Source organism: Nomascus leucogenys, chromosome 3, assembly GCF_006542625.1.
Source record: "Nomascus leucogenys isolate Asia chromosome 3, Asia_NLE_v1, whole genome shotgun sequence".
NCBI lineage: Eukaryota > Metazoa > Chordata > Mammalia > Primates > Hylobatidae > Nomascus > Nomascus leucogenys.
Genome location: NC_044383.1, coordinates 129,832,435 through 129,844,942, shown reverse-complemented (window position 1 = coordinate 129,844,942; position 12,508 = coordinate 129,832,435). Strand labels below are relative to the sequence as shown.

The following is a 12,508-nucleotide window of genomic DNA, read 5'->3' as shown; positions in this document are numbered from 1 at the left end:
CTAATTTTTGTATTTTTAGTAGAGATGGGGTTTCACCATGTTGGCCAGGCTGGTCTTCAACTCCTGATCTCAAGTGATCCACCCAACTCACCCTCTCAAAGTGCTTGGATTACAGGCATGAGCCACTGCACCTGGCCTCATTGTTTATTTTTTAAAGCAGAGGTGGAAATATTTACTTTGAATAGTTTTTTAAAATGGGATATAGAGCTCAAAAGTTAAAAAAAAACAACTCATTTTTAAACATAATAGTTAAATTATAATTTTTACATGAATTAACTTAATACAATATTTTAAATCTGATCTAAATATATATATAATAAATAATATATTATAAAATGTTTTAAGGTAAAAAGCAACAAAAACTAGAAATGCTTGTTAATAATGGTGATTAGCATGTGTCATTTTCATTCTAAAATAAAATATACACTAAGACCATTGATAGTCTTAGGATCTCTGGGCAATAATATTGTACTATTTCATCACAGTTACCTTTTAACAACTAGAGGGAACAATTTTTTTCAGTGTTAGGTAGTAAATGGTATTTTTAGAAATTCTTAAAAGTACTGTGCATTAAAGTGGTTCTTTTCTTATTTTTGCATTTTTGAATATTCACATGTGGCCCAATGAATGTCCATCACTTGTGTATGTACAATATACTACATACAAACATCTTAAATTGTTGCATTTTTCTATTTTTTATCTTTAAAAAGTGTACCATATTATTTATTTAATTATTTATTTTGAGATAAGGTCTGGCCCTGTTGCCCATGCTGGAGTGCAGTGGCATGGCTCACTGCAGCCTCCTGCTCCTGGGCTCAAGCAATTCTCCCACCTCAGCTTCCCGAGTAGCTGGGACTACAGTCACGCGCCACCACACCCAGCTAATTTTTTGTATTTTTTAGTAGAGACAGAGTTTCACCACATCGCTCAGGCTGGTCTCAAACTCCTGAGCTCAAGAAATCTTGAGTTCAAGAAACCTTGGCCTCCCAAAGTGCTAGGATTACAGGCATGAGCCACCATGCCTGGACAATATTTTTTCTATTTAGAAGAAATTCTACCTCTTAATTTTCTTCCAGAGAAACACACACATACACAATAAAAATCCACTTCTAAAAATGTTGCTTTTTAGATTTTAAAAAGTCTCAGGAGAAATGTGAGAGATACTGTCAGAGGGAGAAAATGAGGCCCATGTGTGAGGAGAGAGGGGCAGTGGCTATGCTCTGGGGCTCAGATCTGCATGGGAGATGTCAAAGTCATATGCCTTCAAAGCACTCATGAACAGAAACAAAGCCTGTGGCAGAAAACCTGGCCATGTAACTTTCCCCTGCAACCTAGAAGTCCAGAACAAGATCCCATTTTAGTTTCAACATAAAATTAAAAAAAAAAAGTCCTCTCTGTTACAGCTAGAGATGAATGAGCTTCACCTTCCAACAAAAGAACAAGAGTTAAAAAGAACTATTTCTAGGGTTTGGACAATTTAGTTTCCATATGAGGGTGGTTAGTCATTTAGACTCTCCCAGCTTGCATACTTGGCATCTGCAGGGATCTTTACTCATTTATCTGGCCCTACCTGCCTTTCTAAAGTTTTGCATTTGAATAGTAAGATAGCTGGGAATGGTGGGTGTGGAAAATTGTATTTTCCAAATTTGGCCACAATTGTGATCTTGCCACTCCCCTGTCAAGAAGTGGAGCTAATTAATTCCCCTTTCCTTGAAGCTTGAGCTGGTCTTATGATTTGCCTGCTACTAATAGAATGTAGTGGAAGTGAGGCTGGATGCCTTCCAGAGCCAGATCAGGAAAGGCCATATGGCTTTTACCTGGTTCTCTTGGGACATTTGCTCAGCCACCATGTAAGAAGACTGATGACTCAGGCCACCATGCTGAAGAGGCCATGTATAGGTAGTTTGGCGGACTAGGAGCCAGAGTTGCGCCCAGTCTCTGAGCCATCCCTACCAAGACACCAGACATGTTAGAGAGGCTATCTTGGAGCCTCTAAAGTAGCCTATTTGTCGGCTGAATAACATTGAGTGACCTTAGTCAACCTCATGAAGAGCAGAAGAATCACCTAGCTGAGCCCTGACTAAATCCCCAACCTACAAAATCTGTAAAATATAAAATAGTTGCTGTTTTCAATCACTAAGTTTTGGGGAAGGTCACTGCACAGAAACAGTGACTAGAGCAGGATCAACTAGGAGACACTAAATGAGAGGTGAATGACCAAAAGCCCACAACTGAAAGGAAAGGAGGGTGGAAGAAACCTTGCTGAACCAAGTTCAGAATGCAGTACTATTTCTAGCAAAATGGCATACCAGATGCCTTGACTAACTCTTCTATTGAAAAACAATTAAAATGCTAAACATAGCATTTAAAAACTGCTTTAAATGTACTTTAAATGTACTGCTTTAAATGTACTAAACAGCTCGGAAAAGAGTAAAAAATACTTTGACAAGAATGAGTAAAAGATCATGGCCAGAGAAATAATGTAAGTGAGCAATGAAACTGGCTTTGACCTTGAGGGCACTTGTGTTAAATCTAGTGAATTTGAGCAGGCATCTTTATGATTTGGTGAAATACAGAAGACACACAAAACCCACTCAGGTCTAATAATTAATTCTCTCTCCATAAATTGGGAACCAAATGGCACACCCTCAGTGTAAGGGTAAGCTAGAATATCTGATCCTCCAAGGACAAACAAAAACTTGCAAGCTGGTGCTTAGTAAGTAAGGGGATGGGCAGGGAGGGATGAAATGTACCCTGAAAATTTGAAGCCATGAGCTAAACATCACAGAGGTTTGCTGCTTCAATTCATAGTACTAAGGTAGTCTAAAATAACTCATTTTGACAATCTAGTTTAAAAATTATATTTTTAAATATAACAAAGGTTTCATTAAGAAAATGTATGCATTCTAAACATATATATCTAATGACACACCTCACGATAAATGAAGCAAAATTAACAGAATTATAAGAAGTAAAAAAAAAAATCCACATAGTGGGAGATTTAACACATCTTGTTTGTTACCTGATGGATCAAACAGACAAAAAAATAACTAAGGCTACAGAAATCTGAATAGAACTAACAAGATTGATCTTACAGGAAAATTTGCACACCCTCAAACTGTAGAACACATATTGTTTTCAAGGACATGTGAGACATTTATAATTACTAAAAATCCCAGTATGAAGGCCACATCCCAGACCAATGAGATCAGCATCTCTGGAGATGGGACCCAGACATCCACATTCTTTTTTTTTTTTTTTTGAGACAGAGTCTTGCTTTGTCACCCAGGCTGGAGTGCAATGGCGCGATCTCAGCTCACTGCAAGCTCCGCCTCCCGGGTTCATGCCATTCTCCTGCCTCAGCCTCCCGAGTAGCTAGGACTACAGGCGCCTGCCACCACGCCCGGCTAATTTTTTGTATTTTTAGTAGAGATGGGGTTTCACCGTGGTCTCGATCTCCTGACCTCATGATCTGCCCGCCTCAGCCTCCCAAAGTGCTGGGATTACAAGCGTGAGCCACCGCGCCCGGCCCAGACATCCACATTCTTAAAGAACTATAGGTGATTCCAATGTGTAGCCAAGGTTGCAAATCACTGACACACAGAGGCATTTCTAACTTTCAGTGCTTGTATCAGAAAGTAAGGAAGGATGAAAATTAATGATCTGGAGAGTCTATCTTAGGTTAGAACAGCCAATAAAGCCCAAAAAATCAGGAGGAAGAAGAGAAAAGAGCAAATAATGACATAGAAAACAAACATATAATACAGATGACCAAGCAAACTGAAAGCATATCTTATACCTTCCCCAAAAAACAACTCCAGGTAAACAAAAAAGTTAAATATGAAAAGCAAAATTATAAACAATTTAGAAGACAGTATATGAGAATATATCTATCATTTTGGTATGCAAAGAATTTTTAAAACCAGAAACAAAATCATAAGCCATAAAGAAAAAGGTTGATAAATTCAACTGTAATAAGTTTAAGAATCTTGTTGGCCAGGTGCCATGGCTCACGCCTGTAATCCCAGCACTTTGGGAGGCCGAGACGGGCAGATCACAATGTCAGGAGATCAAGACCATCCTGGCTAACACGGTGAAACCCCGTCTCTACTAAAAATATTAAAAAAAAAAATAGCCGGGTGTGGTGGTGGGCACCTGTAGTCCCAGCTACTTGGGAGGCTGAAGCAGGAAAATGGCATGAGCCCAGGAGGTGGAGCTTGCAGTGAGCCGAGATCGAGCCACAGCACTCCAGCCTGGGCCACACAGCAAGACTCCATCTCAAAAAAAAAAAAAAGAATCTTGTTAAATCAATATTTGCGACGTATATAACTGGAATATATGAAGAACTCCTATGAATCAGAAAAAATTGACAACACAAAAGAAAACGGGCAAAAGGCACTTAAGTGGAGTGGAATCCAAATGCCCAATAGGCATATGAAAATATGTTCAATCTCATTCATAATGAGCCAGAGGCAAAGTAAAAGCACAATGAGGTATGACTTCCTAGCTTCCTCAGCCTGTGCTCTCCCTCCGTCTTCAAGGGTCTGCTCCTTGCCTCTTCCACATAAGTACTGACCTGCTACTCCAGTGATTTTTCCCACGCTATCAGTTACTGACTTTTCCGCCTGTATGTTCAACCTCTCCCTTTCTTTTGACCCTTTCACCGCACAAAAAATTGTTCAAGTATTTCCCATAAATTAAAAAAAAAATCACTACCTTGACACCTTTTCTCATTTTCCAAATTTACACACCCAAGCTTAATAACCTTCACGATCACCAGCCATATGTTGAACGACTGCCTCTTCATACTTCAGAGCCCAAATTCTCAGGATTGTGTTTGATCCTTGTTGTCTCCACCACAGGCTTCCACCCGTCAGGCCACCAAAATGCTCCCTCTCACCATGTCACTGCACACACGTGGCCATCCTCCCTGACACAGTCCTTCCAAGCTGCTGGGCTACCAGCTTCTCCTCTTTTCCCACTTCACGGACATTTCTTCTCAATATTCTTCTGCTCCTTCTTCCTAAAACATCCCTGAAGTGCTTTTCTCAGCCTCCTTCTCTTTATTCTTGTTCTGAACATTCTTCCTTTGTGATCTTACTCCTTCTTACTTTTCATTTCTACTTCTGAGCTAAGGATTTCCGAATCTGTATCTCCAGTATGTGCTTGATGCATAGTAGGTATTTTAAATAATGAAGCTTCCTATTAAAAAGGGTCAGCACAGAGCACGATTAAATGCCTAGTTTTAGCATTAAGATGCGGCACGTTTAAGCAAAAGTACTTACGATTAAAAATGAAAACTGGGTATAGCATGAATTTATTCAATACCAGATTTTGCCAAGAGAGAAAAATTAGAACAATTTAAAAACAAATGGTTGACACGAATCTTTGCCTATGGAACCATGGTACTAATAAGATAAAAGTCTTTCTACATTGATAGAACCCACTGTATATCTCATTTTTCAGGAATTGTGTGCAATGCTTTAGATAAGGGGTTGGTAAGCCTGACCTGCAGGCCAAATTTGGCCCACCATCTGTTTTTGTAGAAAAAGTTTTATTGGAACATACACATATCCATTCAATTACACATTGTCTGTGGCTGTTTTCATGCTACAATGGCAGAACTGGGCAGTTGCAACAAAGATTGTATGGCCCACATAGCCTAAACTATTTGCTGTCTTGTCATTTCTATTAAAAGTGTGCCAGTCTCGACGAGGATCAAACCTTTCTATTGTTAACATATCCCTTTAAAATGATAAGTTGTATAAGTTATATTTTCTAAGAGTAAGGATAAATCCTGTATGTGAGAAAGCCCTCCCCATCCAGGTATGAAAGCAGGTAGGTTATATGGTAAATAACTACTTTTCTCTGAGACTTAGTTGAAAGAACTACATTGATATCACTAAATGTATCACTTAAGTGGCTTAAATAATCAGAGGCAGAAAACCATTGTAATATTTGGTAAGATCTCGTCCCCTAGGATGACTTAAGCAGGGGGGATGTGGATATTGGAGCTTCCAGAAAAGCAATACAATCAACACAAAATCCACTGGGATTCTTGCCTTGTCTGCAGGTGTTAACCTGGCCCAGGGCTTGTCTGCTCGGCGGTCATAGTCAGGAGAATCCGTGACTTCTACGTACTCGTTAAATCGCAGGATCCTTCGAGCTTGTAGCTCTGCCACTGTGGGTCTCAGGCTGAGCTGCAGGAGGACAAGGAAAAAGGCAGAGTTCAGTAAACCACTTACAGCCTCACGGTGGCAAGTTTTCTATAGAGAACACTTCAAAGTTATGGTTAAATAAGGTCACTTTCAGGCATCAAAAAAAAAGGCAACAGCATCTTGGGAATTTCTAATGAGAACTAGAAAGCCATGTGCCCTAATTTTTGCGACTATAAAAAAATCATCATTTTAGATAGGTCACAGCCTTTGGCAACCACCTGCATTATGCTATTTTCCCCAACTTGCCTGGCACTGTGATAAAGGTCTATCATCCCTGACGCAAGGAACATGCAATGTACAGACACAATAGTAACCCAGATACAGAATGGCTGGTTTGGTGATTGAATTATGAAGGCAAAAGCCATGGAATTTTTAGAAATGGGAATAAAAACCTGTTCCTATAAATATTAAGCCCATACACTCAGAAATGTACAAAGTTATGACATAGAAAGGGTCCAATAAAGGGTGTGCCTACAGCACAGCTGTCCTTAAGATATTCACAACAAGGACAAGACCCCAATCGGACACATGCCCTTGGCCAGAAAAACCAATGTACAGGAATGGGGAGGGGAGAGTTGATGGAGAACTGTACTTCCTTGAGGCTATCACTGCTTAAAATCAACTCCAACCTTTAAGATACTTCTAACAACTTCGGTTCCTCCTTGTGATCTTTGTCAAATTCAGATTTTTAATTATATTGCTTTTCTCTCTGGGTCCTTTCTCAGACAGAAGAATAAGATTCTGACAGGTGAAAGAAAGCTGGCCCCCTGGTAAACAGGCATTATCTACTCTCTGCTACAGAGGTTCACTCCCATTTTGGTCTTTCTTAGTTGGGCGGTATCACAGTTATCTCTAGAGAGGTAGACTTAGACCTCTATTGTAGCCATAGGGTGCATTTTCATATATTTCCTCTCTTATATATACTCTGTATACAGCCAGGCTACCCATCATCTAAGTGGTCCTTTCTGGAGATATTGCTTATTTATTTTTTTATTTAAACAGAGTGTGTGTGGGGGGGTCTCTCTATGCTGCTCAGGCTGGTCTTGAACTCTCGGGCTCAAGCGATTCTCCCATCTCAGCCTCCCAAAGTGCTGGGGTTACAGGAATAAGCCACAACACCTGTCCAGAGATATTCCTTATTTTGCACTGGGTCTACATTCTGTAGTCACTAACAGCCCTTTCCTGGGCCTCAGTTTCCTTCTGAACTAAGCCAATACTCTAATATTCAAAGCACTCAAGGACTTTTAGAAGGCCTCGGCCCATACCCTGAGCCCACTTGAGAGAGAAGTGCCAACTATGGCTCCCTCTATCTTCATAGAGCCCTGGTAGGCAAGGGACAAGAGAGAGAATAATCTAAGTGATCTGTTATAGTCTAGTTGCTGTCCAATCTATGTTGCTAGCTTCTTGCTGCCACTTTGGGGCAAGTGGAAATAAGGAGGTAGAGAAGAAACCCTTCTCCTAAGAACTGGCTAGAAGGAAAGTGACCAATGGCAACATAGGTTAGAAATTCTCCATCCCGTCTTGTCCTCAGGACTGTCCTAGTTATGGGGCAGCTACCAGTGCTACGGGCTGACCTGCACCTACAGCATGGAGCTGTGTATGGTGGGGGCAAGTGGGTGCAGAGGGTAAGGGCAGGCACTGCTGCCTCATGGAGGGGCCCAGCTGGATTGAGAAAGATGATTTGTATCACAAGACTGTGCCCAGGGCAATGAGGAGGGGTGATTGATTGTCTACAGATGGTAACTTAAGGGCCATTGAAGACTACAGTCATTCCTAGAAACTGAGTCAATAAAGTCTTTCAGTTTGATCATTATTTGACATTTATGAGTTTTGAGAAAAAAATGATATTGTTTGGCTGTGTCCTCCCCCAAATCTCAACTTGAATTGTATCTCCAGAATTCCCACATGTTGCGGGAGGGACCCAGGGGGAGGTAATTGAATCATGGGGGCTGGTCTTTCCCATGCTATTCTCGTGATAGTGAATGAGTCTCATGAGATCTGATGGGTTTATCAGGGGTTTCTGCTTTTGCTTTCTCCTCATTTTATCTTGCTGCCACCATGTAAGAAATGCCTTTTGCCTCCTTTTAGGATTCTGAGGCCTCCCCAGCCATGTGGAACTGTAAGTCCAATTAAACCTCATTTTCTTCCCAGTCTAGGGTATGCCTTTATCAGCAGCATGAAAACAGACTAATACAGTAAATTGGTGCCAGGAGTGGGGTGTTCCTGAAAAGATACCCAAAAATGTGGAATCAACTTTGGAACTGGGTAACAGGCAGATGTTGAAACAGTTTGGAAGGCTCAGAAGATGATAGGAAATGTGGGAAAGTTTGGAACTTCCTAGAGACTTGTTGAATGGCTTTGACAAAAATGCTGATAGCAATAGGGACAATAAGGTCCAGGCTGAGGTGTTCTCAGATGGAGATGAGGAACTTGTTGGGAATTGGAGCAAAGGTGACTCTTATTATATTTTAGCAAAGAGAATGGTGGCATTTTGCCCCTGCCCTAGAGATTTGTGGAACTTTGAACTTGAGAGAGATTTAGGGTATCTGGCAGAAGAAATGTCTAAGCAGCAAAGCATTCAAAAGGTGACTTGGGTGCTGTTAAAAGCATTCCATTTTAAAAGGGAAACAAAGCATAAAAGTTCAGAAAATTTGCAGCCTGAAGATGCAGTAGAAAAGAACCCATTTTTTGAAGAGAAATTAAGCTGACTGCAGAAATTTTCATAAGTAGGAAGGAGGCTAATATTAATCCTCAAGACCATGGGGAAAATGTCTCCAGGCCATGTCAGAGACCTTCATGACAGCTCCTCCCATCACAGGCCTGAAGGCCCAGGAAGAAAAAGTGGTTTTGTGGGCAGGGCCCAGGGTCCCTGTGCTGTGTGCAGCTTAGGGACTTGGTGCCCTGTGCCCGAGCCACTCCAGCTGTGGCTGAAAGGGGCAAATGTAGAGCTTGGGCTGTGGCTTCAGAGAGTGGAAGCCCCTAGCCTTGGCAGCTTCCATATGGTGCTGAGCTTGCGGGTGAACAGAAGTCGGAAATTGAGGTTTGGGAACCTCTGCCTAGATGACCAGGCTGAAGTTTTTCATGGGCAGGGGTCGGGGGGTGCCTAATGGAGAACCTTTGCTAGGGCAGTGCAGAAGGGAAATGTGCAGTTGGAACCCCCACACAGAGTCCCTACTGGGGCACTGCCTAGTGGAGCTGTGCAAAGAGGGTTACTGTCCTCCAGACCCCAGAATGGTAGATCCACCAACAGCATGCACCATGTGTCTAGAAAAGCTGCAGACACTCAACGCTAGCCTGTGAAAGCAGCCAAGAGGGAGGCTATACCCTGCAAAGCCACAGAGGCTGAGCTGCCCAAGACCATGGGAATCCACCTCTTGCATCAGTGTGACCCGGATGTGAGACCTGGATTCAAAGGAGATAATTTTGGAGCTTTAAAATTTGGCTGCCCCACTGGATTTCAGACTTGCCATGGGCCCTGCAACCCCTTTGTTTTGGCCAATATCTCCCATTTGGAACAGCTGTATTTACCCAATACCTGTACCCCCGTTTTATCTAGAAAGTAACTAGCTTGCTTTTGATTTTACAAGCTCATGGGTGGAAGGGATTTGCCTTGTCTCAGATGAGACTTTGGACTGTGGACTTTGGGGTTAATGCCGAAATGAGTTAAGACTTTGGTGAACTGTTGGGAAGGCATGATTGGTTTTGAAATGTGAGGATGTGAGATTTGGAGGGGCCAGGGGCAGAATGATATGGTTTGGCTGTGTCCCCACCCAAATCTCAACTTGAATTGTATCTCCCAGAATTCCCACGTGTTCTGGGAGGGACCCAGGAGGAGGTAATTGAATCATGGGGCTCGGTCTTTCCCATTCTATTCTCGTGATAGTCAGAAAGTCTCACAAGATCTGATGTGTTTATCAGGGGTGTCCAATTTTGCTTCCTCCTCATTTTCTTTTGCTGCCACCATGTTAGAAGTGCCTTTTGCCTCCCGCCATGATTCTGAGGCCTCCCCAGCCATGTGGAGCTATAAGTCCAATTAAATCTCTTTTTCTTCCCAGTCTCAGGTGTGTCTTTATCAGCAGTGTGAAAATGGACTAATACAATGGATAAATTGAGGATGTTTTTCCTTGAAAAACAGAACCAAACACTTTCAACATAGTCCCATAGCTTTTCTGTGGGAATGAAGCATTGCCTCCGTCTGCCTTAGAATGCTTTTGTTGAAGACTCCCTGGCCAGCCCACAAAAATGTGGGTCAGGTCACACTTCATGTAGACGTCACATTTTAGTCACTTTATCCATTTTTAGGTGCATAAGGTATGCCTGAAGAATGATTAGAAGGATTTAAAATGAAATATAAACTCTGATGGTGCTTGATTTTTCCAAAGGCTATTACTTTTTTTAACACAGAAAAAAGTGATGGCCCTAACATCAGATTTATATATTCATAAATAAGTGGCAACAATTGTCTGAGTTTGGGAGGTAAGACATTTGTCAATCTGGGTAGCACTGTAGCAAGCAGGCTGGATGATCAAGTTCCCTTAATAAATTACTTACTTAGCTGTGATGTGGAATAGTGGGAAATCTTCAGGAGTAACAAAATACTTACTTGTTTAATATTTCCAACACTAAATGGAAAGTGTGAGCATTTTAAGAAATAATTTTTATCATAATTAAAAACTTTTTTTCACTTCTTTTTTCTTTTTTTTTCATTGTTCTAATCAAGCGAGATTAATTTTTAATTAATTCTTTTTTTTTGAAACAAGGTCTCACTATGGTGTCCAGGCTGGTCTTGACCTCCTGGGCTTAAGCAGTCCTCCTGCCTCAGCTTCCAAGTAGCTGGGACTACAGGTGCGTGCCATTGCATCTGACTCAAAACAATTTTTTAAAATGGAAATACATGCATTGAAATGTTAATAATGGCTGTCTCTGAATGAAAGATATGATTTTATTTTTTTCTTTTTTTGTATCTTTAAAAATTTTCACACAGAGTACATATTTTCACAGAGTAAATGCAATTTAAAACCCTTGTTAATTTTTCAAAATTAGCACAACATGCAATTATAAACATCATTCATAGCATGTGCATTATATTGATTTGTTTCATTTTATTTTATTTTTTTTGAGCCAGGGTCTCATGCAGTGGCACGACACCAGGTCACAGCAACCTCTGCCTCCCGAGCTGAAGCAATCTTCCCACCTCAGCCTCCTGAGTAGCTGGAACTACAGGTGTGCCACCATGCCGGCTAATTTTTGTATTTTTTGTAGAGATAGGGTTTCACCATGTTGCCCAGGCTTGTGATTTTGATGTCTATGATTATAGACTAATAGGAATAATTATTTCTAAACATCTGATTTACACATACAAAGAGGATTAGTATTTTTTTTTAAAAAGTATATCTCAAAACACATATGCTCATTAATAGTCACGATTTCATTACCTTTCTGCTGAGTCTGCGTTTAAGTTCCATTTTTGCTTCTTGTTCCTCTTCTTCATTCTTTTCTGTTTATTAAAGGAGGAAAATCATGATGACAGTTACTATAGATGATTTTATAATCAGAAAAGTGTATCAGGCCACAATCATGTGACTAACAAATAATGATCAAACACACCACCAACACTGTTAAAAAGTTGTCAAAATATTTTGTAGAAAGGTTGATCATCCTATATACACACACACACACACACACACACACACACGCTTTTTTTGTAGGACTGGTTTGCTTTACTAATTTTAAACGTTTTTGCTTCCTGATGTCTTGTTGTATTCTTAAAAAAACCACAGGAGTGCCCATATTCTAATGAAAGCCCTCTATTGCTGATCATCTCATGGGCTTATAAGCACAATTTACCAGAATTCAGATAAAAATTTACTTCTGGATCTGGCCTTCATGTGAAAATCTGAGACATATTAAAAGAGCAAATTAGAACCATCCGATGCATGTCTGAGCTGCTGATTTCCACTCAAATCCAACCAAAATATTTGATTTGTCTTCCTTGGTTTCCATAGAAGCAGAATGTAAGCATTTCCTTGGACTTTGCTTTCAAACCAGAATGTTCTAAATGAGGTTATGATGTACTCTGGGTGGAAATTATTTATTTTCTTGTGACTTTGCCTTTCCAAAGTCTTCTCGTTCTCTAGTGATTCACCAAGTAGTACGATTTTATGCTGCCCAACAGATGGGATTTAAAGAAAAATGTTCAAAATTTTTAAAGAAATAAACACCCCTTCAGGTTTTGCTGATTGTTGCTTACTTGAGGAACTTCTCTCTGTTGCTTCGTTTAGCTAATCATC

General features: G+C 40.6%; 1 protein-coding gene across 6 annotated transcripts in view; it reads right to left on the bottom strand.

The window, feature by feature from the left end:
• PHACTR2 (phosphatase and actin regulator 2) overlaps nucleotides 1-12,508 on the bottom strand; it is a 289,977-nt gene that overhangs the window by 31,051 nt on the left and 246,418 nt on the right. For all 6 annotated transcript variants that reach the window (XM_030809782.1, XM_030809786.1, XM_030809784.1 and 3 more), the window contains 2 exons: nucleotides 11,654-11,715; nucleotides 6,063-6,200 (listed from right to left, as the gene is read on the bottom strand). In XM_030809782.1, coding sequence (XP_030665642.1) covers nucleotides 6,063-6,200; nucleotides 11,654-11,715 — 200 coding nt within the window. The remainder of the gene's footprint in view (nucleotides 1-6,062; nucleotides 6,201-11,653; nucleotides 11,716-12,508) is intronic.